The 22,198-nt window shown below is 41.2% G+C and overlaps 2 protein-coding genes across 11 annotated transcripts in view; one reads left to right on the forward strand and one right to left on the reverse strand.

Annotated features, from left to right (window-relative positions):
* Positions 1 to 22,198, reverse strand: part of LOC110958343 (neural cell adhesion molecule 1-like) — a 301,020-nt gene that overhangs the window by 151,147 nt on the left and 127,675 nt on the right. The window lies entirely within an intron of this gene.
* On the forward strand, positions 11,328 to 14,065 carry LOC127530500 (zinc finger MYM-type protein 5-like). Its single transcript, XM_051937362.1, has 5 exons — positions 11,328 to 11,841; positions 12,090 to 12,215; positions 12,354 to 12,416; positions 12,578 to 12,646; positions 13,049 to 14,065. The coding sequence occupies exons 1-5, from the start codon at positions 11,760 to 11,762 to the stop codon at positions 13,759 to 13,761; spliced, it is 1,053 nt and encodes a 350-aa protein (XP_051793322.1). The 5' UTR covers positions 11,328 to 11,759; the 3' UTR covers positions 13,762 to 14,065.

The raw sequence follows: 22,198 nt of genomic DNA on the forward strand, positions 1-22,198 counted from the left end.
CGAAAAAATGAAAAAGGAAAGACTGAGACACAACGAGTCCCACGAGTCTTCCGACTTTCTGCTTTGGACGCTGCTCGTGTTCATGTGATGTGGCTGATGGTGGAACATGCTCGTCTAATTGAATGGCGTCCCCATTAAACATGCTGTTATCTTCAAACAGGGCTAATATCAAAAGCCTCTGATGAGAGAAAAAAAACATTCACACAAGCATTTATTTTCACCCAAACGGCCGCATCTGAAGGATAATCGGTTCTGATAAATTAATCTGTGCAGTTTTCTTTTTTTGTTAGGCTTTGAAAACGCCAATGCAACAGCAACACGAGCACAAGAGCAGCTTTGATTGTTTTCAAAGGCAGCAAGGCTGATGGCTGATTCCTCATGGCTGCGGAGGAGCTCAGGGGTTAGGGAGATTAACTTCAAACCTACCCTGAATTCATTTAAGAATACTTCAATTCCTAATAAGAGGGTCCCTGGAAAAAAAAAACCCAAGTGCTTTTTCCGGCTCTGTCCTGCGGTTTCATGTGGAGTGCAGTAGCTAGTAGTCTGAAATAAAAAGGCACATTGCCCAGGATTATTGCCCAGGAGTAACTGCTCTCTGGTTTGATGCTTTAGAGGAAAACTAATCGTGTTCCATCACATTAGATGCGATTCCGCTGTAACAAACCCACACGGATTTCTTCTTGAATGCGGTATAATTCTTTAACTGAGCAGTTTCATTTAAAAAAAAAAGAATGAGGGAATGATTTCACATTTCCAGCAATATCTTGTATAGAAGCACCAAAAAAATGCTCTTAGAAGACAAAATTCTTACCTTTAAGTAGACGTGGAGGGATGATGGAACACAGCGATGGTTAGGAAATCACCAGGCAGCGACGGTGGGGAGGCGGACATGGGGAGAGAGAGATAACAAAAGGGAAACTGTAAATTTATCACAGAAACTACTTCATCTTTGCAGTGAATACGGAGGTAAACTCGGTCGTTTGGTGTGTCTGTTTCCAGAGATGAAGGGGAATGATTGGAGGCTCGGTTGCAAACACAAAGCCAACACAGCTCCATGTAACAGAGTGCTAGCAGCACACAAACTTTATACATCACAGGGAGAAAACTCGAGGACGATTTTCGCCCAAACCAAAGCGATGCACGAGGAATCTGAATGCCCCTCTCAGAACAGCGGGTACTGGGATTTCTCACATTCATAGGCAAATCATTTGGCTGAAAAAGTGGGAACAAGTAGCGATGAAGAAAGGCCGGTTTGGTGAGAACATGTAGGAATAAATACAGATATTACAGGCAGATCCAAAGGCCTCAACATCCACGAGCTCCTATATGGTCTGGTAAGTCAAAAAGGAAATAAAAAGAGAGTCCAACGATAAACGCCACCCTTAGAAAAACAGCATTTCCTGCCACATGTATTTTGAAGGAAATCCAGCAGCAGTGAAAGAAACGAGTCGAGGATTGGACTTCCTCAGTGGACGTCTGCGTTCTCCAGAGAATCTTCGTTTTGGCTTCAAACGCTGCCTTCGTCTGTAACTCTAAACTGGTCCCTCCAAGTATTTTCCAACTGACTGGGTTTTAATTTTACTAAAACAGAAGCAACAATTCCTCAGCTTATTCTGAGCCACAGTTGTACCATCGCATCTGCATATACAGCATTATTCTATTCAAACACAAGCAAGGCATCACAAACAAACAAAACTAATGAGTGGGAGGAAGGTTTTCCAGCTGATAGACTCCCTCACTGAGCTCATCAGATGGAAGAGAATAGGTTAGTCAAACATTTGTCCTCCTGAGGAACATCCGACCCGGTGTCTTTCCTTCTCCAGGATAATGTATCGTGAACCCTGAAGCGACCTAATTTGTTTCTTTGTAAAGCAGCGCTATTTGTTTGCTCTGATAAAATAATGGCGGCGGGAGCAAACGTGAGAGTCGGAGATACCGCACGGACCTTTTCCACACGAGCTGCACATATTGATGGCGAGATGCGGTGTGTGCTGAGGCGGCGTACTGTGTGTCAAACTAAGAGAGCAAACACAGCCAGCAGGGGAGAGCCGCGGGAACGCCGAGACGAAGGAAACTTGTCTTTTTCCAGACACCGTGGATGCGGGACGCCTGCAGGTCAGAGAGGGAAGCTGCTGGTTTGAATCCCTGGAGTGGGTGGGAATGAGAAGGACAAACACTCTCCCTTTAAAGACTGACAATAAATAACAATAAATGCGGTTCCTAAATGATGATTCCACTCCTTTGCCAGAGCTAGATTTGAAATACTAAAGGAAGCATCGCACTTTTACAGCAAAGTGGGATGCTTCGAATCAAAACAGATGATTGCTAACAAGGTCAAATTTCATGTTATTTGCAGGTTAAATCAAAAACGCAAACCAAACGACAATATAAATTATTGCAGAAATGCTTTTGATTTGCTAAATATGCAGCCGCAACACTCCCTGCACAGACGTGATCCCGTTAAATTCATTCCACATCATATTTTAAACAAGAACAAACTGATGACTGACTGTAATTTGTCATCTTCTAAATAAAAGATCACGTAAATGGATCATGACTCCTGTCCACATGGTTTCTTTTTTGCTCTACGATGTAGCTTGTTCTTGGAATGAGTTAAACCTGCAGTGTGGAACTTTAGTCTCCCTCTTCTGGCAATGAGAGGAATCACAAGCACTACGCCTTGTGAAATATGCCTCGAAAATGTCGTCAATAGATTTGTTTTTTAGTCTTTTTTTTTAATCCTTCCTTCCTCTTCGTTTTCTGCCTGGAACGATGCCATAGACACCAGATTTAAAACTCCAAGCAAACCGTGAAAAACGGAGATTTACCTGCAGCTGATTGGCTCAAACAGCATTGAACTGGTTCGGAAAGAGCTGGAACGTAACGGATGTTAATTGATACGCAACACTGCGGCTTTAAATTTAATTTGGAAATCCAGCCCTCGTATCTGGCATTGGAACACCACGTTCCAAAAATGTTTCATGAAGAATGTAAGTGGTTCATGCCTCTCAGGCCCCGTCTCATTGAGCTGGATCTGGATGCGGTAAATTAGTCACGAGTAACTTCAGAGCATGTGCCGTTTGTCTGTCGCTGCGGTTAATGACTGAATAGCTTTAACAATGTCATTTAACCATATCGCATCCAACACCTTTGTTCATCAAAGAAAGCAGAATTTGAGCAGATAAAAGCCGATATGAAATGAATATACACAGCACAATATACATCTTCTAATGTCAACTCATGCCAAATGAGATTCTCAGTTTGAAAAATATGCAAGGAGCAGATTAAGGGATGGGAAATAAAGAAAGAGGAGATGGAAAAAAATTAATGAGGAAAAGCACGGTAGGTGTGGAAGGAAAAGGGAAACGCTGAAACAACCACCGCAGGCCATCTCTCTCTCTCTAATACAGCAAATTAGCGCTGATGAATTAGCCATTGTCAGCAGCTCCTTTGCGTCCTTTGGGCTACAGTTATTATGAATACAGAAATTTTAATGCTACTTAGGCAGCATTCTGAAAGATTACGCTCAGTATTCAGGGCTGATGCGGGGAACCTCACGGTCTGCAGGCAGAATGTCACCTTTGGAGGGCGTGCACATGCTAAGCGGAGGCACGAAGACGGAAAAAAAGAACCAGAACGAGTCTTTTATCACCAGACTTCAAGTGTGAAACTTTACAGTCGCTATTGGAGCGATCCTTTAATAACATTCAGAAGGGCAACCGGGTTTGAAACAACATCTGCTAATGCTCCCGTTTCATGTAAACATATCTGGTACTTGCTGTTGTTAAGTAGTTGTGACAAATAATTGTACTGGTGCTGAATATTTTATAGCTGAACATCCATCCATCCATTCTCTATCCACCGCTTTGTCCTCACTAGGGTCATGGGGGGTGCTAGAGTCTATCCCAGCTGACTTGGGTGAAGGCAGGGGACACCCTGGACAGGTCACCAGTCTGTCACAGGGCTACATATACAGACACACAATCACACTCACATTCACACCTACGGACAATTTAGAGTAACCAATTAACCTCAGCATGTTTTTGGACTGTGGGAGGAAGCCGGAGTACCCGGAGAAAACCCACGCATGCACAGGGAGAACATGCAAACTCCATGCAGAAAGAGCCCAGGCCCAGGCCGGGATTTGAACCGGGGATCTTCTTGCTGCAAGGCAAAAGTGCTAACCACTACAGCACTGTGCAGCCCCTATAGCTGAACAATTAAGCGTTAATGAAAACACTAACTGCACACTGCACTGCACATATTTCATTACATTTATGCTGTATGCCAGTTAGCTAATACCAATCAATCACAGAAAATCTGCTTCCTGGTCAATATGAGGAGCTCTTGACCACGTTAGGAGCATTCTAAGACTTGTTGCTTTCTTTAGAAGGCCTGTGCAAGGCTGGACTGAATTTGACAGGGATGGTTTTGACAGTTTATCCCAACAATTGGAGTCCAAAAGGCTGAAAAATGCACGGTTAAACAAACCAGAGCAAAGAGTGAAGCATGAACATCTACTTGTATTTATTTTCAGATGTTTGGATAAAAGCATCTCGTACATGAAAAGGTAGAATTGTAGAAAAGAAAACGGCAAACCAGAGCCTGAATATTGGTAGATATTTGAGGCGGATACTGATTTTAAGGGAGTAAAGAAGTTTAAATATCAATATATGTGCTAATATCGGCATAGTCAGGCTTAAAAGGTGAAATGATAAAGTTGTTGTTTATGCAGCAACCTGCCAAGAAGACAAACCTCGACTCTGCACCACCATCTGCTCAGCTGTGATGTCACTCTGCTACATGCGCTGCACACGGCGCTGACAGTGCTGTAAACAGTGGAGTCAACAGGCATATCTTATTTTCTAATGCAATCTTAATTATCTAAAATTCTGATTAATAATAAAATGTGCTTACTGAGCTAGGATCGTATTTAACATTATTCATTTCTAATCATGTATTTTATTATGGAATTTGTCAGAGTCATAATTTGAATAATCTGACAGGACAAAACCAGTTTGGATCACGCTAAAAACATCTTCTTAAAAAAGATTAAACATGACTAAAATGATGACATAAATTAAAACCACCTGGCTGAATAAACAGAAGAAGAAAGTCTGGTTTGGAAACCCCGCTACAGTGACGGCTTCATCTGTCACAAATAAAACTGAGCAGAGTTCTGGCCGTTGGGAATCTGTTTCGAACCAAAGCGTCACGCTGAATCTGTCACCATCCAACAGCACAGCGAGAAAATAGAACGAGAGGAGTCAGTGGCAGCTCAGCGGACAGTTTGCTCAAAGTGACCTACATCTGTGGAAGAGACAGCCTCATTATGGGAGGCGTTTCCTGTCAGAACTTTAAAAGACAAGAAAGATTTAATATCTGAATGATGCTGCAAAGAAAATGTTTCCTTAATTTACGATTTGGGCATTTGAAAAGTCATTTTTATGCATCTTTCTTTGACAATTAAATGAAAATTACTTTAAAATAGAAATTCACGTCCTGTGATTTTTTTTTTTTTTTCTTAAAAGAACGCCTGGGTGAATCTGTAATTGAGGGTCTTTTGAAGTCTATGTGATATTCTGGTATACATTTTTATTAAAAGTAAAAAAAAACGAATGTTCTTATGTTCATTATGATCATGTCTTTATAAATTCTATAATTGTTTATTATGGAAACAATAATTTAATAATAAAAAGAAATAGTTTGGATTGTGTTCTTTTTTATTAAGTTGAGACAATCATGACATGCTTCTTTTAAATTAAATCCCTTTCCACTAAGTTCCCCGTTCCAAAAACTCCTCTCCAGGAAGTGTGTTGATTCCAGATCACATGACCTGCTCCACATGATGTCATTTCCTCCTGAAGAAAAGACTGGAAGACTCCAAGGCTTTCTGACTTATTTCATATAAAGTAGTCAACAGGTTTACTACAATATCTTTAGAAATAACTTTACATTTTACTCAATTGTCTGTGTAATATTTAGAAGAATCTTTCTCTAAAAGCCATGTGGTGTTTGGTTATAGGCGGCCATGTTGGTTTTAGACCTGAAAACAGCAAAAATGTCAACTATGATACAAAAAGTCCTGCAATTTCATGCCAGCCCGCCTAGTGAAACGTATTATTTCTTGCTTTATATTCCAATAAAATCCTTCTTACCGATTGCCGTATTTATCTCCACTAACACCCTTATTACACGCAGACTTATGATTCATAACGCAGTGACTCACAAACACGCCGTGTGAATCACTGCTGTTTCTACCGGTATCATTTCCTGTATTTCTTGCACACACACAAACAAGAAAAACAAAACAAATGTGTGCGCACGCAGATCACAACCTCGCTCTCGTGCTCACACAGAAACAGACGCGCCGCCGCAGATGGCGGTTTAGCGCGGTGACCTTGGAAACAAACAGGCGATCCATTTGGAAAAGTGGGAAAGTGCTTTATCACCGGCCGGGGCTCTGGACGTGACAAACTCGCCGTCTGCCAGCGGAGTGAGGAGGACAATTGATTTTTCAAGAGAGTAAACAAAATCTGACGATTGAATTTTTTTGTACACAAATGCATCCCTTATGCTCGCTCACATCGGAGACGTCGGTACGTGGAAACGGGCCAAACATGCCGCATAAGACTAATCTGAAATCCACACACATTCTTTCTTTTACTGTGTTTTTCTGAAATTACCAGCAGAAACCTCTCAGCTGCAGGTTACAGCCTGGTTTCTCATGATGCCCAGCAGCAGCCCCACAGCCCCACAGTTTGCCCTTGAATCGTGTACAATTGGTAGCATGTTCGGCTGTGATCAGTGTGGAAGCCCTGAGCGAGGAAACGAGCCCAGAGCGATCAGCCTCATGCTATCCGCCCACACCCTCACAATGCACCGCTTTGCTATTGTACAAACCTCACCCAGCGATCACAAACAACAACACAATCAACACAGTATGGAAGACAAAGCAAACGGATGAAAGGGTGTGTCACCATATCAGATAAATTACATTTTAGCAGGCGTGGGTTGGTAATTTCCTATAATTGATATCTACTTTAACCCTATGAGCACCAAAACCCGGCACCGGGTTTGAAAGAAAAATACCACAATTACAGCAACTATCAGTATAAAACTGTAAAAAAACAGAAAGGACTGTTGGATTTTGAGGTCTGACAAACCTGGGATGAATCATCCGTTTGGTAAAATGGCTAAATCTGAGCTAAAAAATCAGGATCTTTAATCAGTTCTGTGACATAACTGTGTTATAATTCACATCAAATAAAGTGTCTTCACTCACAACATTCTGAAAAATGTTTACCATGAATAACTAGAAAAGCACTCAGAGAGTGCAGACCTCTGCAAAGGATAGAGAGGAGAACAGGAAACCCATGCAGTAAAGGATCATGAGCTGGAATTAAACCTGCATCTCTGACACAGTTCTGTTTATGAATCACCTTCTTAACCAGTTGAGCTATCTGGACACCTTGTTCCAATTTGTTGGACGACATACTAACCTATGATGTTTTTGTCATATTTTGGACCACATACTAAAACATACTAAAAAATTCAAAGTGATCCAGAATCCAGGATCCTTTCTGGATTGCCACTAAAATTAAATCAGCTCTTCCTCTTACCATAGTCTACATCCCCTCAAAATTTCATGTGAATCTGCCGCGGCATTTTTGAGTTATCTTGCTAACAGACAGACAGACAGACACACAAACGTCGGGTGTCACATAACCTCCTTGGCGGAGGTAATAAAAATTCTGGGAATTCTCGGCTGAACTGCAGGTGGTGTTTGCACCGAGCAGACAGGAGACAAGCAAATAATAAAGAATGTTTAGGATGTAGAGTCAGTGGTTTGTTTTTCTGTGGTCACTCTGTGTCTTCTTTAGGTTGTTTTATGGTCTCTATTTGTCTTGTGTCCTTTAGTTTTCCTTGTATTTGTGGTCTTTGTCCTTGTTCTGCTTCATGTGCAGCCGTTTGTGGTCATTTTGCTCGTATTTGTGGATATTCAGTGACATTCCGTGTCTTGTTTTACTTCCTGTGGCGGCCTTACACGCTTTTGTTTTCTTGTGTTTGTGATCCTTGTCCTTTGCAATGAACGGAAAGAAATGTTTTAATTTTCAGCTCTGACAAACCTGGAATGAATCATCTGTTGGGTAAAATGACTAAATCTGAGCTACAAATCTGGATGTTTAATCAATTCTATGCGTTTCATTTATAATTAACATCAAATAAAGCGCTGTTACTCACAGCAGAGGTTAGAAAGACAAAAAAAACACATCATCATTGCTTGTAATAAACTCGTTTCTCTCAAATGCACTACAGCTTTGCTATTAAATATGAATTTTGACTTTATTTAAAGCTCGTTGCTCTGAAACCAAAGCCTGGTCCTTTTCCCAGCCAAGAGATGGAGCAAACAAGCCAACAACTGATGTGAGGAAGAAAGAATTGAGTGAAAAATGAAGTGTTGTATGAAAATAGAAATATGTAAATGCAGCATGGTTATCACTGAAAAGAATCTATTGGATTTAGTAGAACAAATTTCATTCTGTTTCTTTTTAAACTGCCACAGCGGCTCCACATCTGAGTTAATACGGGATGAGGTGTATAATACATGCTTCTCTAAGCAAGTAAAACACATTCATTTCTTTGTTTGTTAACACTCATGCTGATTAAATTACCACAGGGGAACCAAACACAAACAGAGAATGATGATGCGTTCGTGGAGGCACCTGCCCACCTGCACAGCCTACAATCTCTGGCTGAAGAATGAAAATCAGATGTAACCCTCTGAACCACAGCTGGCAGGTAAGGAAGGCAGCTAGCTTTTCTTTTTTTAAAAAAGGAAGATAACACAGCATCTATCAGAGCTGGAAACTGTAAAGACAGAAAGACTTTCCACATCCCAGCTGCTTCCAAACTCACAATATGCAAAATTCAAATTAAATCTAAATGGAAAACTGTGATATTCCTTCAAAAATTCAGCAACAATAAATCATTTGCTCTGGCCAGATTATGTAAAAAGCAAAGAATTACATCATCCTCTGTGGAACTCTGAAACCGTCAGTGACTCAGCTGCAACCAAGAGTCAAATAATAATAAAAGTTATGGGACTTTCCAGCTGAACTGCAGACATACAGACCATAGACTAATCTGACCAGGATGGAAACCAAACACAAATGTAAGCAGTAAAATATCAATGGAATGTAGAGGCAGTGTTACATTTTCCAACATAACATCTGTGAGCATTTCAAAATGTTGTACATCCTGTTTTTTTTCAATGTGTGTAAAATAAATGATCAAAGAAATTCTACTTTTATTTTTTATTTGTTTCTTTCTTCTGTTGTATAAATTAGGGCCTTACAACTGTTATATATATAAAAAAATATCCAGAATATATCCCACAAGTTCTGTGATCTGTTTCAACCCTGCCGTGTTTGGAAAAGCATCCCCTTCTTCCAAGCATGATCTCCCGATTTCCCTAACTGGAATTCTGAACGGATTTATTGCTTTGAGAATCAAGACAGAGAAAGACCTGACTGGCTCTACAGGGAGCCAAAAACAGTCTCTGCAGCTGGCCATGGTTGTTCTGTTTCCATAGAGGTGCAGAACTTTATGTTGCAGTGAACTGAGCCAACAGTGAGTGAAAAAAAACAAGCCAAAAAAACGGACACTGCTCGGGGTTCAGAGGGTTAACTGTAACAGCTCCAGTCAAACAGGTCACCATGCAGCAAAGCAGCTGGAAAATCACCCTTGATGCCAGCAGGACTAAAATGATAACTCCACAAAAACGTACATTAAAAGTCTTTAATTCCACTAATGCGGCTCTTCATTTGCTCCTTCAGCGGCCCGGCTGAGTGTTGGACGTCTTGCTCAAGGGCACTTGAGTCAGCAGGAGGCAGCAGACAGTGATGACAGAGCGTTACTCACCGACTTTCTCCAGTCGGTATGCTGATTGGAATCTTTGACCTTCTGGCCACAATTTCATCTCTCCATCCTGCAGATTCATTTCCTCGTCCTGTGTACATTTTCATCACATAACCGCCTCACCGCTGCTTCGTATTTACCCTCATGATATACAGCCTCTCCAGTGGCAGGTCCCCCGTCGGGCCGGCTATCCTCTTCCGCATTTTCGAGTGATTATGGGTAGAGCACTAGACGTGTCTCCTTCAATTATCTCGACTGCTAAAAGCCGCCTGCGCTCGCTGCGTTGCGCCGTCACCCACAAAAGTCAAACTCCTCCACTTGGAGCTCACCAGATTGTTTTTCTTCTCGCGCCGGCACAAAACGCAGCAAGTGAACTGGCACCGAGCCCAACAGCGAGCACAGGGCTCCAGCTGAAAATAATCCCTTTCTTTCCTCCACGTTTTAAGCGGGTACGAGGTAAACGGACGGGCAGACCCGCTGATGTAAACCGACTGCTGGAACGCTATTAATCCAGATGTTGAATTAATCATCATTCCACTCCATCCTGCATGCCACTGATGGTTCTTTTAAGTCATAATACCCTGAATTATTCACATCCCCCGTCTGAAGAGTAATTTCTCTCTGAATTATTGAATTTCACAATTCCAGCACCGGTCCGCCTGATTGGCCCGTTCATGCAGCCAGTGCCCCTTCAGCGTTTCACACATTACACTTCCATTTTTTTAAATAAATGGAGTACCGCACTCGAGTCCCTTTGGATTTCTGTTGCCACTCTGAATCATGAGATGAGTCATCAGTCTGAGGATGGGGGAAATATTCCACTCCTTGTCGGTTTGTTACTGTAACCTACAGTCTGCTCCAGCGTGTTTGACTTCCCTCTTTAATGGGAAATGCAGACTGCGCTCATGCACGCTATTATTATTTCACGGGAGGAAATTAAGAGCTCACAAATGTACCACTGTTGGGCCATTTCTGGCTCTAACAGAAGAACAAAAGGAACATAATTGTCCTTTTTAAGCTGCAGACAGACTTCATTAAAGACTCAGAGTACACGCCGTCACCAGAGGAGAGATGATTATGTTTGAAGACGCTTTTTTCTTTTCTTCTGTTAGCTCAAAATTTAGGACAATTTTTTCTGCTTTGGAAAAAATTTTGATATTATAAGATTTCTGTGAAATCTGTTAATTTTACTGAACTTAATCTGCCTATTAGCACTGAGCTGAATGTTTGCATTTTTTTAATCAGACTACCAGTGAAATTCTAAAAGCAGCAAAATCTTCACTTTGTTTGTTGCATCCGACACTTTCAGCATTTGACGAAAGTTCCTTTTCATATCAAGTCATTGCAGCCATTTCCTGTGTTTAGCGGTAAGATGCATCCTTTCACCGGGTGTATGAGTTGTACTCAGAGCCGGCCCACGGCATAGGCGGCCTAGACCGTTGCCTAGGGCGCCATCTGGTGAGGGGGCGCCAAATGGCAGTCTCCCTCTCAGTCTTTCTTTCCTTTTTTTTTAAATTTTTTTTTATTCACTTTCTTAATGCACCATTATGTTTACTCTCAGTCTCTCAACCTATAAATAACTACAAATTTTGTGAAACTTAAAATAAAACTCGTTTTCACTAATCATGACTCACAACTCTCGCGAGTTGTGAGTCACGCATGCATCCTTTTCCATCTGATCTGCGGCGCCGCCGCCGGGGCGGCGCCCCGCGCTACTACAGCATGCTGTTGAGTTTACAAGGTGAGTGAGTGGGGGATGGGCAGCGCATCCCATCAGTTTATTGATGAGATGGTCGTCGTCGTAGCGCTGTCATTTTTGTAAACATAAAACTTTTATCATGAAAAGGCTGTCCAAGCCTTCGGGTGCTGCTTTCAGAAAGCGAAGAAGAGAAGAGGAGGAGAAACGGGCTCAAAGTCGAGGTATATATTCTTTGGATAATGACATAATTCGACCTTTCATCTGGATGTCAATTTACGATTGTGCTAACGCTAGCTAAGTCAAATGCTACTTATTATGTGCTATAACCTACCTCTATTTGTTGAAACATCATACATTCTTGCCTGTGCCAGTTTATTTAATAGAGCAGACGTTTTACCTCGTTGGTTTAGTCACTTTTGTGCATAATCCACAAATTCATGTAATGTGCAAGCATGTTTCTTTTGATCAGATGCTCTGAGAAAATATCTACAGCCACGACAGGGGCCAACTGTAGAAGCTGCTGCAGAAGAGGCAGCAAGCTCGGTCTCACAGTTACCTTCTCCTGTGGCTGTTAGTGACAGTGACAGTGAACATTGTAAGTTGAAAGGATTACTAATGTTTATGTAATAGTTTTGTTGGAGTGGTATGAGATACTCCACTGTCTATGACTTATATATGTTATTATGTTGGCTCACCAAAAAGTCAATAATCTATTATTTGGTGTTTTACACAGCATCTCAAGCATTAAGCAGAAGCACAGCAGTGATTGAGACACAACTTCAAAATGTTGATGCTGGTGAGCATTACAATAGCAAAGTAGTAGCAATGTAATTATACGTCTTATATAAGATTTGAATCAAATCCATCCACTTTATGTTTTGTATTATATAATTTTCACAAAAACAATTGAGGAAAAAAAGTAATTCTTAAAGATCTATATGTTTTTGCTTTGTACAGGAGCAGTCAGTGAAGCACCAAGCAGCAGCACTGTAATTCTTCAGACACCACCTCAAACGGTTGAACCAGGTGAGTATTATACATTTTGTATTATATATAGGAATATACATTCATTCTATTTTATATATATATATATATATATATATATAAACTCGTGAGAAAAGCATACACAATTACTTAAACAATCAATACATCATGTTATGGTCATTTGTTGGCAAATAAAAGAAAGAGTAAAAAAAAAAATCTTGGTGTTCTTCAAAAATATGGTACAATTTAGTGTTTTAGTTTGTTGCTCACTGTGTGCATTATCTTTATTTAATGCCAGAATGCAAATTATGCATACTTATCATACTTTGAAAAACAAATATATTTTCTGCATTTTATAGAAATATTTGAATCACAGTAAAAAAATAAATAAATAAAATTTATTTGTCCTGTCATTGACATCTTGTGTATTTTAATCTCTTACAGAAGGACCCAGCACCAGCAGTCTCAATACAATCCGCCAGCCTACAGGCGCTCCATCAACATCAACAGATGTATGTGAGCCCATCTCAGCAGCCCCCATTGATCCCGCTGATTGGCCACCCAACTTGTCTGATTCAGAGAGGACTGAATTGGTTAGTCGAGGACCACCTGTAATAAGGTCAGACTTCTCGTTCCCCAAAAAACAGGATGGAAGAAGTTGCCATCACCGCCATTTCTTCAGACTGTTGACCAATGGGGAAAAAATCAAAAGGTCATGGCTCATGTATTCAAAAAAGAAAGATAGTTTGTACTGTTTCTGCTGCAAGCTCTTCTCACAGAAGACTTTTAAACTTAGCAAGGATGGCACTGATGACTGGAAAAACTGTGGTGACATACTTAAAACACATGAAAACAGTAAAGAACACACAAATAACATGGGAAGCTGGAGAGAACTTGAAAGTCGTTCAAAAAAGGGTCAAACAATTGACAATATTGAGATGGCCATAATACATGCTGAAAGGAGGAGATGGCGGGAAGTTCTCACCAGACTTGTGGCAATTATTAAGTCACTGGCAGAGAGAAATATTGCACTCAGGGGTTCCACAGACCAACTTAATCAGCCAAACAATGGAAATTTCCTTAAGGAAGTGGAGTTAATGGCTCAGTTTGATCCTGTGCTGAAAGAGCACATTATTAAGATTGAAGGAGTTAGTTGAGCTAGTTGAGCAGCAGAAACAGGAAAAGCACAAACAAACGGGGACAAAAAAAAAAACACTTTGGGGGTGTTTTTGAAGAGGAAATAACAGTATGACATGGTTAAAACCTACAAAAAGTGGATTTTGCATGATATAGCTCCTATTGTTATGATTATGTTAACAAATTAAAGCAGGTCTTTAGTGTAGACACCTCTGCTGAATCTCTGCGCAGAGATTTATGGGAAAGTGTATTGGATTCGAAGGGGGGGGGGGCGCCGTATTACTATTTTGCCTAGGGTGCCTGTGAACCTAGGGCCGGCCCTGGTTGTACTAACTATGCTGTGGAGCAGCTGAAACACATTCCTGAGTTTGAACTATCCGATGGCCAAACACTACTTTGGAGCACAACATGCAACCTCAAGGTACTGAAGATTTTAGCTTTTTTGTCAGGGCTGTGGATAAAGAAAGGCTGATTTCTTACAGTCATTATCTAGGTTACAAATTGGAGTAACTGTGTTTAGCCTCTTTGAGATCATATTCCTGAAAGCTGCTTGTTTTCCCTTCTTTACAGGTTTTTGAAATGTTCTAAACCTGATTTCCTAATTGAAGATCCTATACATTGATATTGTGGTTGCTTCATTGCATCTGTATTTGAAGGTTTATCTTACTGACGTTTGTTTCCTGATGTGGATTTTATCCTCCTTTGACTACATTTTAAGGCCAGAAAGACAGAATGATGCCGATATTAAACATGTGATGACCACAACTATAATTACTCTATATCTGTGAGTGCGTTCCAGTATCCACACTGCCAGATCAAAATAGCATGCCAACAGAAAGAAAATGATTTACTATCATATGTCAAATATAGTATTCCAAAAATACTGCATCCAGTTAGGTTTTGTAGTGTGCAAAGAATAGCATGTAGAGATGTAGAGGCACCAGTTTTTCCTGTATTGCTAAGACTTGTGGGCACAAAAATGCAACTTTTCTCTCTTGTTTTAGGAGTCCTGATATTTTAACTGTGTTGTAATAGATAGAAGACTTATCTAAGCTCTCTCTACTTCTTCATGGTTGTTCTGTTTCCATTGATTACTTTATGTTGCAGTGAAAAATGAGCCTACAGTGATGCAAATTGCAATAAAAAACAACTTTTTAGCTAAATACAATTTTTAAAAAGGCAAAGCATAATCGAGTTATGCAGCTTCACATTCTTAGTTCTGCAACCAGATTATTAGAAGATTATTAGGAAAACTCAACATTTCATTGCACATATGTTCAATGAGAATAAAGGCTTTTGATTTGAAAAAAGAAGCTTCAAAATGAAAGAGGTAATTGTTAAAAAATAAAGGTTTCTGACAGTCGCAAACCTTTGCATAAAGTCAGACCTGAGTCTGACAGACGAATCGCTATCGAGCTGCTACTGCTTCAGATGCTTTTCTGATCATCATTTCCCATAATCCTCTGCATCACGAATGTCACGGGAACTGTAGTACGACTTCAAGCAAAAGGAATTAAGATTGCATCCTTCATGTCTCAACAAGTTGAAGGATTGCTGCACAATCCACAGCAGAAAGAGACAACAAATTGTATTTAACAGAAGCCAAGGAATGGATTAAAGAAGACTTGACTTGGACACAGCTCGCTACAGGAAATGCATGTCCATCAGTTCCACCAACAGGCGTCCCACAAACGAGAACATTATCAGAGAAACCTGCCGAAATGGAACTAACCTCCGCAAATTGCTGTTAATGGTCTGTGGGCCAAAATCTAATTCTCTTTTTGACATTTCATGCCAGATAACCTTCATTGACACAACCTTAATTTGTTTACACATCTCTGCCTCTTCATATCTCATTTTTCAAGCACCACGCCCCCCACGGAGGCCTGGACGGCGTCCTGCATGAGCTGCTGCTCAGCCTCAGGCTTCGTCTCCCGTTTGGACCCGTGTAGAATACTTGGATCGACAGATACGGGGAATGGTGAAGGTATTCCAAATATTGGGATGATGCTCCAACTGTCCAAACAATTACTGCAGTTTCTGACAGCACCAAAGCGTCATTTGTACCTGTGCATCGTGTAGTTTATTATCCGCTCAGTTAATCAGCGCATGAAATTCAAGCAGACACCTGGATGAGCCAGCTTGAAAACATGCTTCAAGAAACAGAAAACAGCACCGCTAATGCTAACCACTGGCTCAGGTTTAATTCATTAAAAACCCAAAGGGCTTAACGGTGAGGGCTGCGATGTTTGACTGACAGATGATAATCTGGAGCAACACGAACAAACAGATCAACACCAGATCTTAACATAGCAAAAAAAAGAAAAGCCCTCTTGGAAATACCGGCTTTTCAGAAAACCAAAAACAGCTCTGACGTATTGACTTGGCCTTTCCTGGATGCAGCTGTTTAGCTAGCGATTATTTTCATCTGATTCAACATGGAATATGCAGGTTTGTATAGGTTACAAATCAGTGGTGAAAAAAAAGGAGACATGACATTTACAGCAGAAATGTTGAGCAGGAAGGAGCTGGAAAGCCTTGCAGTTGTTCCACAGAGTGCTCGGGCTCCCAGCAGCTCACTAACATCCCTCTCATGAATATGAATGACGCTTAACCCCTGGGAGGAAGGCTGTCACGTCAGACACAACTGCAGCATTGGCAAATTTCTCCAGACAGATCCCAGAGCCGGCCTTGACAACAGGCCGTCCAGCTCAGGTGATTCAGACCGGCTGCTTCTTTATTTCCTCCTCAGTCAGCAGGGTTTTCCAGCTTTTGTGAGAAAATGTGTGAAAAATGGACCCTGGGTTGAAAACGACTTACCTAAAAAAAAGTCATAATTAGTCAACATGAGGAGCTCTGGGTTTAACGGACCCAGTTGAAGGTGTGTTCAGACACAAAGCAGAACTCAGAGACATGCATGTCATGTAAAATGGAAAGACATGAATGGGTGGAAACCGACAACAAAACGATTGCATTCACGTGTGAGGCAAAGACATGTCAATGTGAGATGAAAATGTTCAAATCTTTGTGCTTATCCTGAGGCGTCGAGATAAAACCGATTGATTCCTATGATGGAATTTTAAGGTGGCCGACAGCTGCAAACGCGCTGCAAACACAGAAATGATCCAAAACCAAAAACTCACAAACACATAAAACACATACCAGAAAAAAATGCTGCAAGAGAGACATGCTGCAAATTCAATCCACAATGGAAGTGCACCAGACACGAGAAAGAAGAAGAAAAAAAGAAGGCGTGTAATTTCTTTCAGTGTGAAAAGGTAGCCAAGTAAAACATAAAGGAAAAAGTACCTTTTCACACTGAAAGAAATAGCACGCCTTCTTTTTTCTTCTTCTCCTTCTTCTCCTTCTTCTTCTTCTTCTTCTTGTCTGGTGCATTTCCGTTGTGGATTGAATTTGCAGCGTTTTTCTCTTGCGGTTGTTCTGGGAGTTTGTGTGTGTTTTTATCTATTTGCAGCATTTTTCGTTTGCATCTGTTTTGTGACTTTGTAAGTCTTTGCTTCTGCGTCGTTTCTGTGATTGCAGCATGTTTCTCTTGCAGCATTTTTTTTTTCTTGCATGTGTTTTATGTGTTTGTGAGTTTTTGGTTTTGGATCATTTCTGTGTTTGCAGCGCTTTTGCCGTTTGAAGCGCGTTTGCACCCGTCGGCCACCGTAGAATTTACCATTTTATGACTCAAAATGACAGAAGAACAGGAGACAGGTACGCTCCAAATGTACAGGATCCATGCAGGCTAACCACAGCTACCATTGGCTGTTAAGTGTTTAAGTTCACACAGACTCCAAAAACAAATTTGCGTGTATAACACAAAGCAGAAACTCCATGCATATTCAATCAATCAAACTGACTGCTCTTTAAACAAAGGCCAACAAAAAAAGTCACTTAAAGGGATGATAAATGCATCACTGTCAGGCTTCAGAGCCAGCCACATCTGCCAAATGTCACAGATTCTTTCCTCTCAACTTTTCCACTTAACTCTCATTATTGAAGGTTACTACCGGATTCTCTGTTCCTCACTCAGCTGTCTCGTCATTAATTTCACCCTTAAGGTAACAAACGACATTCGACTGCTGTAGAAAGAGTTGAAACGCTAAATAAAGAGTTTTTGTGAGTCCAGACGGAGCCATGTGAAGGCCGACAGAGTCGTCATGAAGCCGCTTCAGAGTTGATTGAAAAGATAAAATGAAAGAAGCGAGCTGAACAAACCTGAATGCTAAGTTTGAAATAAGCATTTACAGTCAGCGACCACTTTATTATATCTGTTCAACTGTTCGTCAACGCAAATATCTCATCAGCCCGTCACATGGCGGTAACTCAGTGCATTTAGATGGTTAAGACGACTCGATAAAGTTCAAATCCAACATCGTAATGGAGTAGAGGAGGGCAGAGTTGTAGGTTCCAAACACTGACGATTTCAGAAACTGCTCATCTACTGGGATTTTTAGGCACCACCATCCCCAGGGGTTGGAGAAAATGGTCCAGAAACAGAAAAACTATCCACTGGGCTGCAGTTCTCCTGGTGAAAATGGCGGTTAGAGGATAACGACCAGAACACAGTAACTCAAATACTCAACCAAATTATGCAGAAGATCATTTCTGAACACACAACACGTTCAACCTGGAGGCAGATAAGGCAGCAGCCTATTTCAGCCTATTTATCGTCTCCAGAAGCGAACTTTGAGAATAATATTTCGTGTAGATCGCAGACATCCATCTCAGCCCCTGTTCGCTAAAGCAGGTGTTCTGAGTGTCTACCAAGTCAATAATTTTCAAATTGGTCAGTTTGTTTATAGTTCTGTAAACAAACTACTACCCCAACATCTAAATTCTATTTATCATTTTAATAACGAATTCCATCATTATCCAACTCGTAGCAGCACACTTATTAGAGCTCCTTTTGCTCGTATAAATCTGTCTGTATTTAGTATTCCATACAGAGGATCCAAAATATGGAATCAATTACCAACCTGGGTCAGAGTCCTTTCACAAACTAAATTTAAAGCAGCTTTTAAAGAACTGCTTTTGAAAAAGAGTAATTTTCCATATGGGATATCCTACTAACACCTGGTGTGTCTTTGGTCAATATGTTTTAAAGAGGTAATATTTACCCTGTGCTGTAATTTTATGAACTGTTGGCATATTATTTGTTACATTTTAACATAATTATATTATTTGTCTACCTGAGAAGGTTGTTCTTTTTTTCTTTTTTCTTTTTTGGAGGTTGTCTTCTCTCAAACCCCTTGAGGGTTTTTTGGCAATCCTCCTTCACACTTTTAATGTAAGAAATGCGAATTGTTTAACTTTGTGTGTGAAATAAACCACATCAAATCAAATCAAATCAGAAGACACCAGGTGTCACTCATGTCAGCTAGTAACAGGAAACTGAGGCAACAATTCACCAAAAATAGGACAAGAGAAGTTTAGTTTTCTGCTGCAACATTCAGGTGATCAGAATTAAACGGCATGAAAACGTGGATCCATCCTGCCTCGGATCAACAGTTCAGGATGCTGCTGGTGTGGAGGATGTTTTCTCGGCACATTTTGGCCTCCTTAGAACCAACTAAACATCATTTAAACTCCACAGTCTACCTGAATGTTGCTGCTGAACATCTCTTCTGATGATACTTCCAGCAGGAAAACGATTCATGTCACAAAGCTCAGATCATCTCAAACTGGCTTCTTGAACCTGACAATGAGTTCAGTGGACTCCAATAACCCCCACAGCCACCAGATGTCCAGTAGAGCAGCTCTGTGATGTGGCTGAACAGAATGTTTACATCATGCATGTGCAGCTAGCTGCATGATGTTTTCATGCTGTCAATATGGACCAGCTTCTCTGAGGAACATTTTCTGCACCTCGTTGAGTCTACAACAAAGAATTCAGGCAGTTCTGAAGCCAAAAAGTGTCTAACCAAGTACTAGCGAGGTGTAGTTAATAAAGCTAGCACTGAGTGTGTGTTTTTAGTCCAGTACTACAGGAGGGGAATGCAGTAACCTTTAACGAAAGAATGAGAACTCTCTCTGTACCTACAGGTTATCCATGTGGATATTTAGTTTGTAAGACAAGATAAGATAAGCCTTTATTACTCCCCATGTCAGGGGAAATTTCCCATGTTACAGCAGCAATGCACAGTAAAGGTAATAATTATTGTAAGTTGAAGACTGAATTTTTTTGCCTTTTTCTTTACCCCAGGGGCCCAGTGGTGGCCCCCTGGGGTTTCTGTCGCCTGCAGAGCTGTATGTCGAATGACAATTCTCAACACAACACAGTGAATGTGGGAGCAGGTACAGCTGGATTCATCGTCCCTGTGAATCCAGAAACTCCTCTTTTTGTCACTGAGCCTCTCTGACATTCAAACCGTGCCTTAAGCAAGGTCTGTGGAACAGACCATAATGTCAGACACGGTGGAGAGAATGATGTTAGTCAGCAAGCTGAGCCGCACAGGCATAAGCACATCTGTGATTCACAGACAGATACACCTGCCACGGTGTTGGTGCCCACGGGGTTTACAGCGACAAGTCCAAAGCAGCACGTCCCCTCAGCCGACGCTTGATGCCGACTACCAAAGCAAAGCTCTCAGAAAGGACCGAGACCACATGGAGGACGTATTCTGAGGATCTGAAAGGCTCATTGACGGCAGCACGTCCTGTGGAGTCGATGTCGTTCTCAGTCTGTATAATCAGGGGGTATAATAATAGGTAAAATTACATGCGACGTGCCTCGGGAACATAAGATGCAGATTTGTAAAAGCTGCAGTGAACACTTGAATGTCTGAACAAGCTGTGAATTCTGTTTGTTGTGTTTCTTTTCGGGAAAATTGGAACCTTGCTAATTCAAACAGAAAAAAAGCACAAGTACATGCTGTGCACCTGACAGTTTTGGACCCTGTCCACAGATCCCATCGCTTCTCTTCTAGTCCTTTAAGTGCATACACTTCACATCACTGCCAACTTTCCCAGCTGATGAGCAGTTTGTTACTCCAGGATATTCTGAAAATTAACTTGCAAACATTTGGCATGAACTTGACAAGAAAGCCTTCATTTCTGAGATTCCTTTCCTTTCATTGTTTCTGCAGGACGGGGCTGGAAAGAATTTCCAAACATTTCTTTGGTGGTACATTCAAGGACACCTGACTCGCTATGCAAAGCCAAGAAGTTCTGCACACTATTTTATTTATCTTGTCTAAAAGTTAAGTGCAGAACTCAAATAGCAAGGTCATCCTGACCAGGATAATGGATGATTAATATTTAGTTTCATTAATAAACCTGTGTTGAACAGCCAGATATCAGATTTCAGTGTGTTTCACAGTGTCCTTGAATGCACCAGCCGCATAACCGTGTGGGCATGACTTTGACTTTTTTGAAAGAGCAAAGAAAAAAAGGCAACTCAACGTTCCCTGTGATCGATTGCCCATTTGAAGTAAGTTTCAATTCTCCACAAGATGACTTTTATAGCACATTGAAACTAATGGGTGACAGGAAATCAATCTGCAGAATTTATGGCTGCACAATGTGTGTTCAACGGGTTAAAACAGATACACACAGCGCTTCTTTAGAGCCGCGGCGTATCAGTGTGCTAATGATCAGCTTTGTTCTGACACTTTATGCTTTGCAAGGTTGCTAATCCTGCCACATGTTGTTCTGACTCCATTCATGTCGGCGGGGAAAAAAAGAAAAGCTTCGGATAACTTGTGTCTCGATAGGCAGGAGGCAGGTAGGATGTGTTGAGGGGATGGAGGGAAGGGAAGGATATGAAGTGGAGGGAGTGTTTGTGCGAGTGAGGGATAAGCAGGGCTGGATACGTGACAAGAAACGGGATCAATGGAAGCAAAAGAAAGAGATAGGACGGAAGAAAATCCCAAACCTAAGAAGAGACAGATGCTTCACAGCCAGCAGTGCTCCACCTCCAACACAAACAAGGATGAGGGATGATGGGAGAAGGCGAGGGAAGGAGGGGCGGCTGCTGAGGAGACAGACTGTACAGAGCCAGCGCTGCCTTCACTGAGCTGTTGGCCATTAGAAGAAAAAGCTCCAAGTCTCTGTATTTTCCTCCATTGTGGGAGGCCATTCTTTTGCAAAGCACACTGCCCATTCTGAGCCGTTAGAAAAAACAGCAGCTACCTCAGTGAAAGATTTCTTTTTTTTATTTATGTGTCGGCTAGAGGTGCAGCATGCAGACAGAAGAAGTGTGTTAAAATCCTGAGTCATGTTGGGTTAAGAGGCATACGGTTTTCATTTTCTTTGTCATATAAAGGGTTTTTTTCTCCACAGTATTATAGGAAGAACAATCAGCGATACGTATGTATTGATGTGATTACATTCATTCTCTTGTCTAGCTCACACTCTGCCAACTCTGATCACACAATTCCTGCTTTATCGACTTAAAAAATAAATGGAGTTTTGTGCAGCACATTAGAACCAAGCGGCATCAGACTCGGT

The sequence above is a fragment of the Acanthochromis polyacanthus genome, chromosome 17 (assembly GCF_021347895.1).
Source record: "Acanthochromis polyacanthus isolate Apoly-LR-REF ecotype Palm Island chromosome 17, KAUST_Apoly_ChrSc, whole genome shotgun sequence".
NCBI classification, from domain to species: domain Eukaryota; kingdom Metazoa; phylum Chordata; class Actinopteri; family Pomacentridae; genus Acanthochromis; species Acanthochromis polyacanthus.

Excerpts from the sequence above, each read along its gene's own strand:
- LOC127530500 (XM_051937362.1), top strand. The coding sequence starts at position 11,760 with ATGAAAAGGCTGTCCAAGCCTTCGGGTGCTGCTTTCAGAAAGCGAAGA. Across the intron at positions 12,417-12,577 it reads ACTTCAAAATGTTGATGCTG|GAGCAGTCAGTGAAGCACCA; the intron begins GTGAGCATTACA and ends TGCTTTGTACAG. Across the intron at positions 12,647-13,048 it reads ACCTCAAACGGTTGAACCAG|AAGGACCCAGCACCAGCAGT; the intron begins GTGAGTATTATA and ends AATCTCTTACAG.